The 18,179-nt window shown below is 38.9% G+C and overlaps 4 protein-coding genes, 1 long non-coding RNA gene and 1 other non-coding gene across 11 annotated transcripts; 3 read left to right on the plus strand and 3 right to left on the minus strand.

Annotated features, from left to right (window-relative positions):
* The first annotated feature begins 822 nt into the window (after positions 1-822).
* On the plus strand, positions 823-6,574 carry LOC104744709 (uncharacterized). Of its 2 annotated transcripts, XR_760673.2 has the most exons (3): positions 823-1,178; positions 5,405-5,934; positions 6,120-6,574. It is a non-coding gene; the product is annotated as an uncharacterized LOC104744709 (long non-coding RNA). The 2 variants fall into 2 exon arrangements; XR_015582356.1 differs by lacking the exon at positions 823-1,178 and having other exon boundaries at positions 5,657-5,934; positions 6,103-6,574.
* LOC104744708 (receptor-like protein 33) lies at positions 1,741-5,292 on the minus strand. The gene is made up of 2 exons (XM_019237335.2): positions 2,078-5,292; positions 1,741-1,984 (listed from the first exon to the last, which is right to left on the minus strand). The coding sequence occupies exons 1-2, from the start codon at positions 4,739-4,741 to the stop codon at positions 1,976-1,978; spliced, it is 2,673 nt and encodes an 890-aa protein (XP_019092880.2). The 5' UTR covers positions 4,742-5,292; the 3' UTR covers positions 1,741-1,975.
* Positions 6,575-6,621: 47 nt separating the features above from the next.
* LOC104744707 (receptor-like protein 32) lies at positions 6,622-9,849 on the minus strand. Its single transcript, XM_010465795.3, has 2 exons — positions 6,933-9,849; positions 6,622-6,837 (listed from the first exon to the last, which is right to left on the minus strand). Exons 1-2 carry the CDS (start codon positions 9,594-9,596, stop codon positions 6,829-6,831), a joined length of 2,673 nt encoding a protein of 890 aa, XP_010464097.1. The 5' UTR covers positions 9,597-9,849; the 3' UTR covers positions 6,622-6,828.
* A 734-nt stretch (positions 9,850-10,583) lies between these two features.
* LOC104744710 (uncharacterized) lies at positions 10,584-15,015 on the plus strand. Of its 2 annotated transcripts, none has more exons than XM_010465798.3 (4): positions 10,584-10,863; positions 11,244-12,914; positions 13,255-14,188; positions 14,590-15,015. In XM_010465798.3, the coding sequence occupies exons 2-4, from the start codon at positions 11,412-11,414 to the stop codon at positions 14,865-14,867; spliced, it is 2,715 nt and encodes a 904-aa protein (XP_010464100.1). In that variant the 5' UTR covers positions 10,584-10,863; positions 11,244-11,411; the 3' UTR covers positions 14,868-15,015. The 2 variants fall into 2 exon arrangements, with proteins under 2 accessions (XP_010464100.1, XP_010464101.1); XM_010465799.3 differs by having other exon boundaries at positions 10,693-11,065.
* Positions 15,016-15,376: 361 nt separating this feature from the next.
* LOC147926212 (U1 spliceosomal RNA) lies at positions 15,377-15,540 on the plus strand. The gene has a single exon (XR_015583112.1). It is a non-coding gene; the product is annotated as a U1 spliceosomal RNA (small nuclear RNA).
* A 271-nt stretch (positions 15,541-15,811) lies between these two features.
* On the minus strand, positions 15,812-17,967 carry LOC104744711 (BTB/POZ domain-containing protein At3g05675). 4 transcript variants are annotated; one of them, XM_010465802.3, is made up of 3 exons: positions 17,742-17,967; positions 17,457-17,506; positions 15,812-17,333 (listed from the first exon to the last, which is right to left on the minus strand). In XM_010465802.3, exons 2-3 carry the CDS (start codon positions 17,466-17,468, stop codon positions 16,005-16,007), a joined length of 1,341 nt encoding a protein of 446 aa, XP_010464104.1. In that variant the 5' UTR covers positions 17,469-17,506; positions 17,742-17,967; the 3' UTR covers positions 15,812-16,004. The 4 variants fall into 4 exon arrangements, with proteins under 4 accessions (XP_010464104.1, XP_087344807.1, XP_087344809.1 ...); XM_087488681.1 differs by having other exon boundaries at positions 17,457-17,570; positions 17,742-17,957; XM_087488683.1 differs by having other exon boundaries at positions 15,812-17,330; positions 17,742-17,928.
* Between the last annotated feature and the right edge of the window lie 212 nt (positions 17,968-18,179).

Below are 18,179 nucleotides of genomic sequence, written 5' to 3' on the forward strand. Positions count from 1 at the left end.
ATTCTTCTGACTGACGCGTGGGGTGACCCAGCAATCACATGTGGGACGGTGCACAAGATAAAGACGCTTTTTGTGAGTTTGTGTGCCGTGGCCTCCCTCTCTCCCACTCCCAAGTCTCAAACAACATGACTATTTTTGCAATTTCTTGTTTTTGTTTTTATGGGTTTTTGTTTTTGACAATATTGGAAGTGTTTTTTTGTTTCTTTTATTTCAAGAAGACATAATTTGAGCTAAGAATAATAATTAATGATCATTGTACTTGTGACGACTTGGACTAAGGAAAATTCAAAAAGTAGGATGAATCTGGTATTGAGTGGCTTTCAATTGGTTGGCTGTAAGAAAATGAAAACTGCTTACGATCCAGTTGATATCTAGAAGTAGTATGATTTACAATTACAATCATTACAAGACGATCATCTTTTTGTCCATTATCGTTTCTTTTTTTAATATAGAAAAATTGAATTAGTAGCGCATTATCTTCCTAACATTAGGATTAAGATCAACTGAAGCAATGATTGGTCGTGCCACCCCAAAAATGATTATGTATGAAAGAATAACAAGTGACAATCAAGTGTATATAATTAATAGGAAAAGTAGGAAAATAATAAAACTTTGGAGTATTAAAAAAGGCTTTAACTGTTACTGTTATCTCGGAAAATATAAGTCCTCACACTAGTTTCATTTAATTACAGATTTCTTCTTAAATTGAGCCTAAAAGAGTATGACGAGAAACTTTGATACTGTAATTAAAACAAATTGGGCCATAATGGAGGCCCATGATATTATAAACGTGAAAGCTGCTCGACGTCATGGTTTTCTGATAGGAGAAGTTTGATCGTGTACCGGATTGTTTCAAAACCGGTTGACTGAAGCTATATGGTTTTAATTAAACGGGTCGGGTTTGCCCATCTTCTCATTCAAGAAGGACCAAATCGACCCTTCTTCTTCGACCTTGTATCATCCATCAACTGAATCAAACAAAACAAGTTCTGTAATTTTTTCCCCTGTTCGAATCTCTATCATTCCGAACTTGAAGATGCCGTCCGAATCTCTAAGCCTTGTCGGATTCTCTCCGACGTCTCCGATCAGTGAAGGTGAGGAAGAAGAAGATCTTTTGAGGTAAGCATTCCAGAGAAAACCCCCAGCTTCAATCTCATGGAGTTGATCCTCTCATAAAGGTTGGTGATTTCACTGTGTTTCGTATGGTAATGATTCACTTAGAACGATTCTTCAAGTTTTGTGGAGCGTTCACTTAGAATTCAGTTTAGGCTTTTCCAAATGTTCAATTGTTTGTTTGTTTTCTATTGGTCCGGTGCTGCAAAAAATCCAATAGGAAAAATCTCAATCTTTAATCCAATGGTGCGTCCAATTTATATTGTTGCAATTAGATGTGGTGATGATCGGATCATCAAGTTATGCATTCCATGGGGTTATGTCCTCTACTGTGACATTAAAATATAATTTCATCTACTTTCTGCAGTTTTGATGTAGTAGGGCAGTTTCAATACCTCTCTCAGTTCTTGTCCATGTATTAGGAAACAGAGTTTTCAATTACATAGATAGAAGCATCAAAGTTGACTAAACAGAGCTGTTAAAACTAGTTTTAAACAATAAAAAGCCCACTACAAACAGAGTAAATTTGTTTTGTTGGGCTTACACGTGAATAGATTGTGACTTTGTGTATCGATTTTGATCTAACGACATGGTATTCTTGCTAAAAGTAGCATAAGTTTGTTGGTATGTTGGATCTTAAAAGCAGTGATCGCATTTAGAGATAAGTTTATTTATGACAGAGCATATGAAAAAGGTTTGTTGTGATTCAGAGAGAAACAAAACAAAGTACTAAAGCTAAACCGATCCACATATAAAACTGAAAAGTGGACATATTTGTTGCGTTCTCCCCCAAAGCTTCTTCTTTGCTATGTAGTGTTACTGATTGCGATTGGGTTGCTTCATTGTCTTCTTCGGCTTGGATTTAATAAGGCTATACAAATACATATAACTTTTTTCGTTAGTTACATTATAATATATATACATACACAATAGTTTTTTTGTTCTTTCAAATTTAGAATATTACCTCTTTTTTAAGCGGTGTAGACCTTGTGGTGCTTCTTCTTCTTCTGCTTCTGTGTTTGTTTCGTTGAAAATGGTTCATGAACCACTGTGGTTTGTAGCAAACCAAGATGTATCCAATCATCAATCCAAAGGCAATACCAGGTCCTAGTCCTATTGCAGCTGCTAGCCAACTGAACATCATCTCTTCGTCTTCTTCCTCTGACTCCGGCTGTTCATGTTCTTGTGGTGTTGGTGCATGGATATCAACACAAACTTCGTCAAGTGAAGGGCCATAAAGTCCGGGATTGTCCTCGAAAGAAGAGCATTTTTGCCTACGAAACTGAGTTCCCCCTGGTACTAGACCTCCAAGCTGGTTGTGAGAGAAGTTCATGTATGCAAGGTACGAGAGGTTCCCTAGTTCTTGTGGAATTGCTCCTGAAAGCTTGTTTCGAGAAACGTCCAGTGACTCTAGCTCTCTCAGGTTCCCCATAGATGATGGGATATGGCCGGTGAAATCATTGCTTGACAAGTTAAGAACATGAAGCTCTTTTAATAAACCGATAGATTTTGGAATCTCTCCTTCAAATTTGTTTTCAGAAAAGTCGAGAGCTGTGTAGATTTTTAGGATACGTACCAGCTCCATCTCAACACCTTTGTTCATCAAAACCATTGAATCATGGTAATAGCCTGATCCCAAGTATTTTTCATTAAATCGATCTTCATCTTTTTCAAGAGACGACATTGCAGTCCAGTCTACAAAGCAATCTGATGGCAATGTTCCATTGAACTGATTACGGGATATGTCCATGATTCGCAACTTAGGAAACCGAGTCTGGTGTATCCGCCCGTGAAATGCATTGGAGCGTAAGACAAGAACATGCAGCTTTTTTAGTGAACTCAACCAGAACGGAAACGTGTCTTTGATTCTGTTTCTTTCCACATTTAGAACTTCAAGAGTAGAGAAATGGATCAAAGATCTTGGAAGCTTTCCCTCCAGTTCGTTATGACTCACATCAAGCGACCTTAAACTTTTAATTATATTCTTTGGAAGACTTCCACTTAGACGATTCCGACGTAGGTTTAGATCTGATAGAGTACTCATGAATTTTCCCATGCAACGAGGTATTGAACCACTGAAGTCGTTGTTAGATAAATCGAGAATGATTAGAGAGCGTAACGAGCATATGAAAGATGGAATATCTCCACTGAAATTGTTGTTGGAGCCTAACAAGTGCTTCATAGATGGTTTCGAGGCAAATGATTTTTCAGGTTTCGTTGATCTTTCGAAACCGATGAAATTGTTGTTGGAAATATACATGTACTCCAACTGTAGTAGTAACCAGCTAGGCACTTGGCCTTTGATTTTGTTGTTGGAAATGTCTAACGTCCTCATTTGGCGTTGCATTCTTAAGACCTCCGGAAACTCGGTGATACCACATCTTGACAAGTTCAAAGAGACTATCAATTGCGAAGGATGGTCAGGAACTGAACTTTTGTTTGTGACTAAAACATGGTTACCTGAGAGATCCAATGAGATGAGCATCTTGAAAGTTGATAAGACTGCATTCAAGTCAATTGTAGTGGTGGTGTTTGAATGGGATAGGTAAAGATTTCCAAGCAACTTGAGATGCGAGAGGATATTAAAGTCAACTGGGCCTTGGATGTTGAAATGGGAAAGGTCAAGTGTCCTAAGGTTGACTAATCTAGAGATAGATCTAGGGATTGGACCTCTCAAGTTGTTACCGCCAAGTTGTAACACTAGTAAATTAGACGGTGAAGATATATTCCCAAACTCAAGAGTCCCGCTGAATTGGTTATTTTCCAAAAAAATAAGAGTTATAAAAGGAAGGGTGAAGAGAGAAGAAGGGATGGTTCCAACGAAATTGTTTCCATTTGCCGAAAAGGACTCCAAGATGGAGAGTGAAGTGAGGTTAGGAGGAAGGGTGCCTGTGAACTGATTGTGAAAGAGTGATAACTCAGACAACATTGTAAGATTGATTAGTCCAAGTGGGAGGTTACCACTTAACTTATTATTATCAACACGTAAGATAGACAACTGGTTCAAACTCCCAAAAGAAGATGGGATTTCACCAACAAAATTGTTAGTAGAAAGGTCGAGAAAAGTGAGATACGACAGATTTCCAAGTGAAGATGGGATTTCACCAACAAGATTGTTACCATAGAGGCGTAGAGAGGTGAGGTGAAAAAGGTTTCCAAGTGAAGAAGGAATCAAACCACTGAAGTAGTTTCCAGAAAGGTAGAGAGAGGTGAGTTGAGAAAGGTTTCCAAACGAAGATGGGATTTGACCACTCAAATGATTATATGAAAGGTCTAGAGTGGTTAGAAAAGGAAAGTTTTGAAGCATAGAAAGATTACTATTGGAATGAAACCAGCCATGGAGGCAGCTGCACATAAGGTCTAGCTCGATTACTTCCCCGGACTTAGCATCGCAAGTAATACCTTCCCAACGACAACAGTCGCTGCTATTCCCCCATGAATTCGTCTTCGGAGGACCTGGACAACCAAAACAAGGCTTCTTAATATTAAACTTGTTCTTGAACTCAAGAAGTGCATCCCTTTGTTTAGGATGACATAAGTTTCTATTAGTAACAGCAAAAACATCTCGAGAATTATAAAAGAACAAGAAGTGAGAAAAAAAGAAAAAAGTAACAGGAATGAGACTCATTGACTGTATCAAATATGAATATAATGAAAGAGGGAAAAGGGAATTTGTGATGGTAACATGGTTTCATGCCAATCTCTTTATATACATAAGAATAGACTGTCAACTTAACTCCACAAAGATAAATCCACTCAGCTTGTCATTCTACCAAAGTCTTCTTGACGTCGGACAGAAAGGGCAAAAGGTCTTTGTCTTGAATGTAGGTTTTTGTGTTATTAGTGGAAAAGTCATACTGTACTGTATGTTGTTTGTCGAAACCATATTATAACCAAACATATTCCACAAAATATAGAAAATACCAAAAATTCAAACATTCCAATCACAAAGAGAGAAACATCGATTCTGCAGCTTGATCAAATTTTAGGGAGGAGGTTAGAGTTAAAAGAAGAGCATATACTTTGCAAAACCAAAAAAGTCAGTAGAGGTTACTGACTTGCAGCAAGTGAACATCTTCTATAATATTAATTAACCTATGCATGTTGAGAATTCGGTTTTGATTATAATTGCCGACATATTAATTTCAACACTTCCATCATTTTTACAAAAAAAAAAATACAAAACACAGAAAATTGCAAATTGTTCTAAAGCAATCTCCCCACCTAGCAGTCTAGCACTACCTCCCAAAACGTATGGTCCATAAAATGTCTTCGTCTTTTTTTTTTGTAGGTTGCTTTCTTTGCCGACGTCTTTTTTTGAGAGATAACGTGGAACTTTGAAGTTTCAAACATATTGGGCCGTAATGGAGGCCTATGATATATATTTTTTGTTAAGAGGCCAATGATATTATAAGCCTAAAAAACTGCTTCACGTCATATAGTTCTGGTAGGAGAAATTTGATCGTACCGGAGCGTTCCAGACCGGTTGAACCAAGCTATGGTTTTTTAATTAAGGGTTATTTTTAATTAACGGATACAATTTCGGGTCGGGTTTGCCCATCTTCTCATTCCAGAAGGACCAAAACCCTTCTTCTTCTCCCCTGTATCAAAAACAAGTTCTGTAAAATTTTCCCCTGTTCGAATCTCTATCATTCCGACCTTGAAGATGAACTCAATCGCCGTCCGAATCTCCAAGCCTTGTCTGATTCTCTCCGACGTCTTCGATCAATGAAGGTGTGGAAGAAGAAGATCTTTTGAGTTAAGCATTCCAGAGAAACCCCAACTTCAATCTCAAGGAGTTGAGTTAGTTTTTCCATAAAGGTTGGTGATTTCACTGTGTTTCATAGAGTAATGATTCGCTTAGAACGCTTCTTCAAGTTTTTTGGAGCATTCACTTAGAATTCAGTTTAGCCTTTTCCAAGTGTTACAATTGTTTGTTTGTTGTTTTCTTCTTCGATTAACGCATTCAATAATTTGAGGTAATGTTAGAGCAATCTCCGTTGCAGAAGATCCTAAAGAATGGATGATCAGTCATGATCAGGCAGTATGTTTTGTTTGATCAGATGCTTCTAGGTGCAACTAATCCAGCCAAAGTCAGCTCAGTGGCATAGTGTTTCAGTGCACAACCAAGTGTTTGGCTCTTGCGCGTGTAATCAACCAAGCATCCATTGCAGCTCATCGGCTTTATGTTGAAGGGTATATAAATATTAGACCAGCAGTGAATTGAAGACTATTCTTGTGTTCATAATGATGGTATGCATAATACATATATCCCTTTTTAGTCTCTTCTGCTTATATTGTTTGATCTATGATCATCTGTTTGTTGTTGACTTATGCTCTGGTTATGTGAAAAGTTCATCTTCCGAGCAAATTTGATTCGTTGGGCTTAGACGTGATTAGATTGTGACTTTGTGTTATTGTGTATCGATTTTGATCTAACGACTTGGTTTCCTTGCTAAAAGTAGCATAAGTTTGTTGGTTTGTTGGATCTTAAAAGCAGCGATCGCATTTAGAAATAAGTTTATTTATGAGACAGAACAGATGAAAAAGGTTTGTTGTTATTCAGAGAGAAACAGAACACAGTTTTAAAGCTAAACCAATCCACATATAAAACTAAAACTGGACATATTTGTTGTGTTCTCCCTAAGTTTCTTCTTTGCTTTGTAGTGTTACTGATTGTGATTGGGTTACTTCATTGTCTTCTTCTGCTTGGATTTAATAAGGCTATACAAACACATATATAAATTATTTCGTTAGTTACTTTATAATAATATACATATACACATAGTTTTTCTATTTTTTCAAATTCAGAATGTTACCTCTTTTTTAAGCGGTGTAGACCTTGTGGTGCTTCTTCTTCTGCTTCTGTGTTTCTTTCGTTGAAAAGGGTTCGTGACCCACTGTGGTTTGTAGCAAACCAAAATGTATCCAATAGTCAATCCAAAGGCAATACCAGGTCCTAATCCTATTGCAGCTGCTATCCAACTGAACATCATCTCTTCGTCTTCTTCCTCTAACTCCGGCTGTTCATGTTGTTGTGGTGTTGGTGCATGAATATCTACACAAACTTCATCAAGTGAAGGACCATAAAGTCCAAGATTTTCCTTGAAAGAAGAGCATTTTTGCCTACGAAACTGAGTTCCCCCTGGTACTAGACCTCCAAGCTGGTTGTGAGAGAAGTTCATGTAGGCAAGGTACGAGAGGTTCCCTAGTTCTTGTGGAATTGCTCCTGAAAGCTTGTTTTGAGAAACGTCCAGTGACTCTAGCTCTCTCAGGTTCCCCATAGATGATGGGATGTGGCCGGTGAAACCATTGCTTGACAAGTTAAGAACATGAAGCTCTTTTAATAGACCGATGGATCTTGGAATCTCTCCTTCAAATCTGTTTTCAGAAAAGTCGAGAGCTGTGTAGATTTTAAGGATACGTACCAGCTCCATCTCAACACCTTTGTTCGTCAAAACCATTGAATCATGGTAGTATCGGAAAGAATCTCCCAAGTACTTTTCTTTAGATCGATCTTCGTTTCCACCAAGTGATGTCATAGCATTCCAGTTCACAAAGTAGTTTGACGGCAAAGTTCCATTGAAGTGATTACGAGATAAGTCGATGATTCGCAAAGTACGAAAGGAGGCATGATGTATCGGTCCGTGAAATGCATTGGAGCGTAAGACAAGAACTTGTAGTTTTTTAAGAGAAGACAACCATGACGGAAACGTGTCGTTGAGTCTGTTGTTTTCCACATTCAGAACTTCAAGAGTAGAGAGATGGATGAAAGATCTAGGAAGTTTTCCCACCAGTTGGTTATGACCGACGTCAAGTGACCTTAGACTTTTAAATATATTCTTTGGAAGACCTCCACCAAGACGGTTCTGACGAAGGTTTAGAAACAAAAGAGTACTCTTGAGATTTCCCATACAATGAGGGATGGAACCATTGAGGTTATTGTCAGATAAATCAAGAGTGATTAGAGAGCGCAAAGCGCATATGAAAGAAGGAATATTTCCTGTGAAATTGTTTTTGGAGCCAACCAAGTACTGCATAGATGGTTTGGTGGTGATAAGTTCCGTTGATCCTTCAAAACCACTAAAAGTGTTGTTGGAAAGATCCACGAATATCAAATTTGGTAGAGTCCATAGCCAGCCAGGGACTTGACCTTTGATTTTGTTGTTGGAAATGTCTAGATTGGTCAAATTGTCTTGGCTCCTTAAGAGTTCCGGGAACTTAGTGATGCCGCATCCTGACAAGTACAACTGACTAATCATTTGATGGTGATGTGCAATTGAAGTTTTGGTTGTAGCTGAAACATGGTTGCCTGAGAGATCCATTGAATAGATTGAGTTGAGCTGCGAGGATAAGAGTGCATTCAAGTCAATCGTTGTAGTGGTGTTCAAATGAGATAAGTTAAGAAGTAGGAGCGACTTCAGATTCATGAAGATACTAAAATCAACCGGGCCTTGGGTGTTGAGATAAGAAAGGTCGAGGTCCTGAAGGTTTATAAAGTTGGAAATAGATCTTGGGATTGGCCCTATGAAGTTGTTATTGCTAATGTCTAACACTGTTAGTGTAGTAGATGGTGAAGATATATTCCCAAAGTCAAGAACGCCGTTGAGTTGGTTATTTCTCAAATTAACAGACGTCAAAGAAGGAATAGTGAAGAGAGACGAAGGGAGAGATCCAGTAAAAGCGTTGCCCCATGCCTCAAAGTACTCCAAGTTAGAGAGTAAGCTTATGTTAGAAGGAAGCGTTCCCGTGAACAGATTGCGGGAGAGTGATAAGTCCGACAGCTTTGTCAGATTGAGTAAAGGAAGGGGGAAGGTACCAGTAAGTTCATTGGAATCAACGTTTAAGTAGGTCAACTGGTTCATATTGCCAAAATATGGCATCTGACCAACGAACTCATTACCAGAAAGGTCGAGAAAAGTGAGGTGTGAAAGATTTCCGAGCGAAGAAGGGATCGAACCACTGAAATAATTTTTAGAAAGGTCGAGAGTGGTGAGATGAGAAAATTTTTCAATAGAAGATGGGATATGGCCACTGAAATAATTATATGAAAGGTCGAAAGTGGTTAGAAAACGAAGATTTTGAACTTTAAAGAGACTGGTATTAGAATGAAACCGGCCTTGGAGGCAACCACGACTAAGGTCTAGCTCGATCACTTCCCCGGACTTGGGATTGCACGTAATACCTTCCCAATAACAACAGTCACTGTGATTGGCCCATGACTCTGCCTTCAGAGGAAGAGCGCCGTCAGAACAAGGCTTCTTGATCTCAAACTCCTTCTTGAGCTCCAAAAGTGCATCCCTCTGTTCGGGATGACACAAGTGTTCAGTAGGAACCCCAAACACATCTCGAAAATTAAAAATGAATAAGAAGATCAGAGAAAACAGAGTAAAAGGAACGATGATAGTCGTGGAGTTCCAAGAGCCTTTCATTAAACTAATGAAAAGAAAAAGCAGAGAAAAAAATGGAACTGAGGGTAACATTGGTTTATATGCACATCTCTTTATTTATACATAATAATAGACTAGTCGACAAACGTAAATTCACTCTTTGTCTTCTTTCCAAGTCTTCTTTACGTTGGATACAGAGAGAGTCAAAGTCTTTGTGATTTGTTTACACATTAACCATGTTGAGAATTCGATGTGATTTGGTATTACACTCAACGACATATGACATATCAGTTTCAGTTTCGATCATTCAACCTTTATATAAAAATACCAGAAAAAAAGAAAAGAAAAGTACAGCAATGTTGTCTCCACTCTCCTCCACTAAAGCATGCGCTCGCTACTACCTTCCGTGAATGTCTTGGTCTTCTTCTTGTAATGATTAGAGTAGTACGTCGCTTTCTTGGCCGACGTCTTTCATTGATGGGCCTAACTTTAAGTAAGCAAGCCCATTGTGCCAACCCTCATCAACAACAGAGAAACTAACTAATCTATCAGGGCATAAAACTAATCCAATCGGTATTACATGGGCCTTTGATGATTTTTAATAGAAAAAACTGCGATTGAAAATTTTTGGATAACTAAAAAGTAGAAATGTAAAACCTACAAAAGTTATACGAGTATCGTGTAGTTCTTCTATGCTAGTTCTAGGTAAGGAATCTCTTATTAATCCATGCTCCAAAGTCCAAAGTCCAAAGTCCAAACCACAGGGATGAAACCTTAAAAGTAAACTCTCACCAAAAATTGCCTGTAGATTAGATAAATTGGAAAATGTGAAATGAGGGTGGATTTTATAAAATGTATTTTGGCTGAGTTAACTGTTAAGTTACATTTTATCGGAAACATCGTTATCTGCTAAAAATAGTAACTTCATCATAATCGTTTATTTTGCCATTGATTACCTAACAAAAAAATAAGTAACATAAGAGGGACCGTGCGATGCGAAACATTCGGTACGCTCAACCACAGAGTATAGCTGCCTCACGTGGTCATGCAATCATATAGTAAAATATTTTAAAAGAAGTCAAAAAAGCCCAATAGCAGCTGCAACTGCCACCAGAAGCGGTCGAGGGTAATATCGTCATTAGAACACAATAGTTCACATCTTCTCTCCCCCTAACGCGTAGCCTCCTTTAACTACAAACCAAAAAAAATCAAAATACCTTTCCCCAATTTTGGCTTATATCAAATTAAAATTAGCTGTAAATAAAGAGGAGGAAAATAAGGCGGGGAAAAAGATCACGATTCACAAAAAAAAAAAAGTTTATTGGAAAAAATCATAAGTGTTTCGTCTTCTTCATCGGAGGTTCGTTTCTTTTCTTTTTTTCTTTTTTTTTCGCCCTGTGTATGTGTTTAGGTGCTGTAAATTATTTTTTTGTATTATTATACCTTTATTTTGGGTGTTTTGACTTTTTTTTTTTTTTTTTTTAATTAACTATTTCTCTCTCTCTCTGTGGGTGTGGGATTGATTGAGGAATTTCATTTAAGTTGTGTGAACCCAGGAGGAGGTTTGATTTCTGCTTTTGGATAGATTTTATATTTCTAAAATAGGATCGGAATTTAAAATTAGCATTACTCTGTGTGTGTAACTGTAGAATTTTTATGGTTCGGAATCAAATCGAGAGCTTTTATGGGTTTTCAATTACGTTTCTTGATTTCTTATGTGTTTCTGGGTTGATTTTGCAGATCTGGTGTTTTCAATTGGAGAAACTAAGGTTCAGATTTCTCGGTGATTTCGTCTTAATGGTTAGGCTATTATAAATTTCAGGACGTGATTTAGTGGTTTTTGTTAACCGTAATTGAAAAAAGAGAGAGAGAGAGAGAGAGAGAGAGAGAGAGAGAGAGAGAGAGCATATGGGAAAGAGGAACACGTTTTGTGATAGAAATTCAAATAGAAGGGTTAGATCTAAGGATAAGGGTTCTGATGAATCTGATGAGGATTATGTGATTTCGGAAGAGGATGAAGAAGATGAATCTGATGCTGATCTCAAGGAGGAAGAGGAGGAAGAGTATGCCTCTTCTGTAGACGGTGCTGAACAACCATCCTTTGATGGTTTTGGTGTGTCTGATGCCGTTGAGGATGATGATGAATTTGATGACGTAAGGGAGGAGGAGGAAGAAGATGCGGTGCTGAGAAATGTTGAGTGGCCTAAAGTGAAAACAGGTCCTCGTGGTAATCGGAAAATCACCGGAGGATGTAAGTCTAGGAAGACTAAACAGATCGTATCTGACAACGAGGATGTGGATCTTGATGATGCCGATGATGATGAGGACGAGGAGATGAGTAATTCAAGGAAGATTGTTGGAAAAGTTGGGTCTTTGGATGGAGAGAAACAGCCAAGAGTAGGTTTAGGGAAGCGAAGGAGAGTTTTCTATGAGAGAGAGGATGATGAAGATGGAGACTATCCAGAGGAGGATGGCGAGGAAGAGGAAGAGAGGGATGTGGAAAATGTCAGGTGTGATAATGTGGATTTGAATTCCTTGCATGATGCTCAAGATGGAAAGATGGTGGCATTGGAAGAGCAGGACAACGAAACAGAAAAGGAAGATGATGGAGATTACGAGGATGAAGATGGGGATGAAGATTTTACTGCAGATGAAGATGTATCATTGGACGAGGAAGAAGAGGAAGAGACAATTGCATGTAACAAAAATACAGTCAAGGTTTGTAAGAAAAGCAAGCGTAAGCGAAGATCTGGAGTAGGGCGTAAAAGAAGAAAGAAATGCTCTGTTGCCAAAACCCGTTTAACAAGGGGAAGAAAGAGACGTGGGAAATACACAAAGAAAGGAGTTGATGAAGATGAAGATGATGATGATGATGATGGAGATTTTGTAGATGACTGCCTACCTGCAAGGAAGAAGGCGAAGACGAAATCATCAAGGCCAAGGCGTCGGTATAACGTGCCATCAGATTCAGACATTGCATCCTCTGGAGAATCTGATTATGAGTACACAATCTCGGAGGAGGAAAGAGAGCAGATAAGAGAAGCCGGTAGTTTACTGAGAAGTAGTGTGAAGCATGCATCATCTATAAGACAGACCACGGTCAAAAAGGATTTACCTCAGCTTCGCAAGTCTCCTGTTAAGAAAGGTGAAAAGAAGGTAGAGATAGTGAAAAGAGATGTGATGAAAAACGTTTGTGGGATTTGTCTGTCTGAGGAAGACATGCGAAGATTGAAGGGAACGCTGGACTGCTGTAGCCACTACTTTTGCTTCACTTGCATAATGGAGTGGTCGAAAGTAGAATCTCGCTGCCCACTCTGCAAGCAGCGGTTCAGAACAATCAGTAAACCTGCAAGATCTACACCTGGAGTAGATTTGAGAGAAGTTGTGATACCTGTACCTGAACGTGATCAGGTTTGTTTTTACTACTCTTTCTATTGCTTTACGCCTATAGTGTCTTTAGTCGATCTATTGCTTATACTGGTATCCTCATGAATGTTCGTTGTGGTCTTCTTTTCAAATGGTATTCTTCAACACTCACATTTGAGGTCCAAATATACATTCCTTCTTGTCGCAGTTTAACATGTCAATACATAATAGTTACCCTTAACATCAGATTTCTCACTTAGACGGGTCAGATGCATGATAGACGAGACCTTATCAACTTTTGTTAACCTATGGACGTGGTTGTGTTGTGTTTTTATGTCACTTCTTCTGTGATTATTTATCTTATATGGGATTTTACTGTGTGCAGGTCTATCAACCTACTGAAGAAGAGTTGAGGAGTTATCTCGATCCCTATGAAAATATAATATGCACGGAATGTCACCAAGGTGATGATGATGGGCTTATGTTGCTTTGTGATCTTTGTGATTCATCTGCCCATACGTACTGTGTTGGTCTCGGGAGGGAAGTACCTGAAGGAAACTGGTACTGTGAAGGTTGTAGACCCGTTGCACTTGGATCAGCTAGTTCCCAACCGCATATTACATCCGAGCAACAAAGGGTTAGTGGCTTTTACAGTAGACCATCACCTGTAGTAGTTTCAGGGCAATATCAAGATATGTCTTTGCTAGTCTCCCCACGTACACCATTTTTCAATGGAGAAAACCTATTTTCTCCAAGGCTTCCCAATGGTGATGTTCAAGGTTCTTCTCCATCCGGCTTAGGGGCAACCACATTATCAAGAAGAAGGACGCTTCACAGACACATACAAAATATTATCAACAGTGATAGACTTATTAATATGGGTGCTAGAACTGGTGGAACATCGACTGCTAACTCGAGTGATGGTTTCGTGACTACACAAATAGGTCATGGCAGAACAATCGACCCGTCTCAGCCTGCAGCGAGACAAGAAACAGGGGCGTCGTTGTATACAATCTCTGGGGAAAGACTACCAAACAACAATTCATTGATATCTGCCCATGACCCTGAGCTTTTGTCTCCAAAGTTAGATGAATTTGGAAGCGAAGATACATTCAGACATTTGTCTAATGATACATTTCTTGGCGAGAGACCTATCGATTTAGGATTACGTCATGGACTGGCTCAGGGTGATCCCTTGATTAGTAATCAACAACATCTACACAGCTACATTCCAAACACAATGTCTTCTATGGGAGGAGAACGACTGCAACAACGAGTTAAAGCCCATCTCAAAAAGTTGTCCAGTAAAATCGACTTAGGTACACATTATCCAATTCCTTTTTCAAGCTCGTGGTTTAACCTGACTAGTATATACTGCTACTCTTTGCTTTACGCTATAGTTTTCAGTATCTGATTGTGAACCGGAGTTACCTTAAGGGATTTTTTCATCTAGTGGTTAAGTTTAAACTTTATAGGGACACTATGATTGACGTTGTGTACACCTTGGATTAGTTCTTCTCTGCATGACACTTCTTTTAGATAGTTTTGGATATAGCTACATATTTATTTGCCTAGCTTATTTTCAATGTCGACTATGGCCTGAGGCACACATCTAGTTTCTTCTTTGCATAACTCCACCCTTTAAGACAATAAGTTAGATTCAATTCTTATCTGGACTCTGATTGTAGTGTTTTGGGTACTCGTTCTCTGTTTTGTTCAGGTCAAACCACTTTCGAGGAGATTTCCACGTGCTCAATACACACGATACTGGCAGCTTGTGGACTTGAACATAAGAGCAGTGAAGTGCATCTTGTTCCGCCACCAGTGACGTGTACTCACCATCATATGACACCTGGCAGCAGCAGAAGTAGTAGCAGCAGCAGTAGCAGCCTGATGAAAGGGTGTTGCTATTCTTGTTTTGATTCATTTGTAGAAGATGTAGTTAAGATGATTCTAGACACAAGACAACCCCATTGGTTGAGTCTAGGGCTCCACTAAACCACTTGCTTCAATTGTTTAGATTGTTAGAAAATTAAATTCTTTTTTTTTTCTCGTCTTTCTTCAGATGCTGCATCTTTATTTTTAGAATTGTATATGAATATGATGAACAAGTGCGATTATTTCTCATTGAAAAAAGAATTTAACTTTTTTTATGTTCCACTGATACTAAACTACTATGCACTGTCCAACAAAAAGACAAAAACAGTTTTAACATATGAAAAGCTTATCAAGTTCGATACAAACTGTGGCCTTTATCCGAGTAATAATTGAATTTGGGCCACCGGCCCACCATAAAGATTTTAAGAATTAGCGTTTTTATCAAACTCTTGCCGACACGCTGTTCATAAAACAAAACCAAATCCAGAAACGACACGCTGTTTTACCTTTGCAAAGATAGAAACGGCGGAAAGTGTAGTAGAGCTTAGCAAAAGTCCCACATCGGATACACGAGACGAAAGAGGCACTTGAAACAGGGTATAAAACAGAGACTCATGACACAGAGCAAATCACTTACCTGGACGGGGTCAACTCGCGATCAAGAAGACGAGTGGCCTAGGCTAGTGACTTCCATTGCACATACCGGAAGGGTGCTATGCTTAAGGTCTTCCCAAGAGGAAGAGCCTACGTCATTATTTGTGGCAGGGGGGCTTTGCGTTCGCGCAGGCCCCCACCATTTCTCTCAGTCTTAATCTTTTAGGCGACCAGACGGCAGATTGTGTCTGCCTTCTGGAGCACCCTGATCAAAGGTCTCTTGACTAAGTCGTGCCATTTGTCTCAGTCTTAATTTTTTATACCATTGATTGTTTAACTGAGCAAATTCTTGTTTTGTTATATGATATCACTTAGCAACATATATGGATAGGTCTACAAATATAAAACGTTTAGCCTCAAGAGTGTTATCCAATAATGATCTAATGGGACCTATAAGTTCCGTGATATAGTTGCAGAGAAACCAAGTGATCGATAGACCGACATATCTCTTAGTGGACAAAGATCTCTGTCAACAGTATTTACAGACTGGATAATACTAAGGAGAGAATACAGAATGACACAAAAGGGGTTAAATGACACCTAAACATCAACAAAAAAAACGGAATGCTTCTTCCCTCTGGATTCAGAGCTCAGGAAATGAGTTTAAGACATGCCGTTCTCCTCCTCTTCTCCCCCGAGTAAACCCAATCTTCTCTTGGCGACTTTCGATCTGTAACACCAAACCTCGAAAGCTTCTGTTAAATCCGGATACAACCCATTCTTGCTTAACCATTCAGTCAATATCTCAGCTTGGTCAGCAGATGGCAATGCAAGAATTATCGATACAAAGGAAGATTCCAAAGCTTGCCATATCTCTCCATCAATTTTATACCTCACAACAGATTCAACCTCCTCATCTCCCGTTACCACTGACTCAACAAGAGGCTTTGTGTTTCTTACAAAAGCAAGCCAAAGTTTCACCATCTGAAGCCGTTTCGCTGTTGGTAATATCACTGTTCCATAACCGATCGCCTCCAAGACTTTTGAAGTCACCTCGATGATCTTAACTCTTATCTCAACCGTCTCTGTAACTGATGTTTCCAACTTCTCAACTACCTTGACTAACTTCTCAGATGTGTCAACCCATGTTACTACAAATTCCCTAACCACTTCCATCTTTGTTAATATCTGAAAAGCCCACGACAAATCAGACAGAACCATCCTAAAAGACCCTTTTTTGCTAGTCTCCTCAGACTCCAAAGGTTTGAAAGAGAGTTCTTCTAGACATTGGAAGAATCTAACAAACAGACTCTTTACACATTCTTTTACTTCAAGCTTGATTTCTTCATCAGCAATCAACAATGGTGCATCATCATCTTCGGTTATCATATACTCAATCTGTTCTTGAGCCGAGGACTTTATGTCTCCCAAGGGCAAAGGCGGGGACGAAGTAGCAAACCTAAAAGCAGATACAAAGATACCAGTAACAGCAGACTGATCAACTGGTTGGAGACGAGCAAGAACCGGCTCTGCTTCTGATCCAATTCTAGGTGCAATCCGTAGAATCTCTTCCTCTTCGCCTTCTTCCCATGGAACAGCTTCCAAGTAATTCACACAAGCAGTGATAATCTGCGGACAACTAAGTTCTTTAGCTACACAGAGGATCCCCAAAGCACTTTTCACGTTATGACAGAGGCTATCCTCATGGACATCATCAGAGTCAGAGACAAGATAGAGAAGTCTTAAGAGATTGATATGATGATCATAATCTGATTCTTGACAGATGACTTCAACACAGTAGCGTGAATCAAGAATCTTGCAAGTAGGCCATTTATCAGAGAGACGGTCAGCAAAGTACTGGCTTTTATCAGTAAGGATCTTGGAATGGCAATAGATCCAATCGTCCCTGCCTTCCTCGTTTCTTAGTCTAACAACTATGTCACTACTCGATCGATCACCAAATGTATATGAAGCCTCGGCTTGATTATCCTGCTGAGAGACAAAAACCAAGAAAAAGAAAACAAGGTAACATTTCATTAACAGAGAAGAAACCCACAAATCAGTAAATCATCTCTTGTTTAGTGTATATATATATATATATATATATATACTTACACGAGGCTCCATAGAGCAAAAAGCTGGATCCTTTATGTGTATTTCAGCACCTGAATCACCATGAAAAGGGGAGCAAGAACTGAGATCCATTTACATACAAAAAATTGCAGACTCCTAAACCCAGAAAAAACAACAATCATCATTTCACACTAGTATGAGAGAGTTTCAGAGATGAAAGACGATCCGAGTATAGAAATGCAAGTTCAGTAAACAAAACGAAAACAGAAAGCAAGCAACTTTCCAATTATGACGAACTCATCCCCAGAAATAGAAAGAGAACAGTACTTTATTAAATGTCGAATCTTTTAAGATTCTCTCTCAGCAGTGGTACTTCTTCTTCGAAGATATCATCAAAAACTCCACCCGATCGATCTACTTCGCTCTCTCTCTTTCTTTTTCTTTCGTTGGTACAAATGATCTTTTCAATGCCTAGTTGATGATGTGTGTCAGAAATTTGCTGGGCTTAAAGGACAAATCTTTCTTTCTTCTTCTATTGTTTTTGTTTTTGAGTATTGAGTGACGTTCGCCTAAAATCTAGTTGGGTCACTTAGTGGGGTCGATTTCAAATGTTCTTTTGGGCTTTCAGGCCTCTTCAAGGTTTTATGATTTTAGTTACTGTAATAATTCCTTCAATTCGTATTGTTACCATTTACGTTTTTACATTGAAGGATTGAGGATTGTAAATGTAAGATCAAGTCCTCTCAATGTGTGTTACTTCCCTTA

This window comes from Camelina sativa, chromosome 15 (genome assembly GCF_030686135.1).
Source record: "Camelina sativa cultivar CO46 ecotype springtype chromosome 15, ASM3068613v1".
NCBI classification, from domain to species: Eukaryota; Viridiplantae; Streptophyta; class Magnoliopsida; order Brassicales; family Brassicaceae; genus Camelina; species Camelina sativa.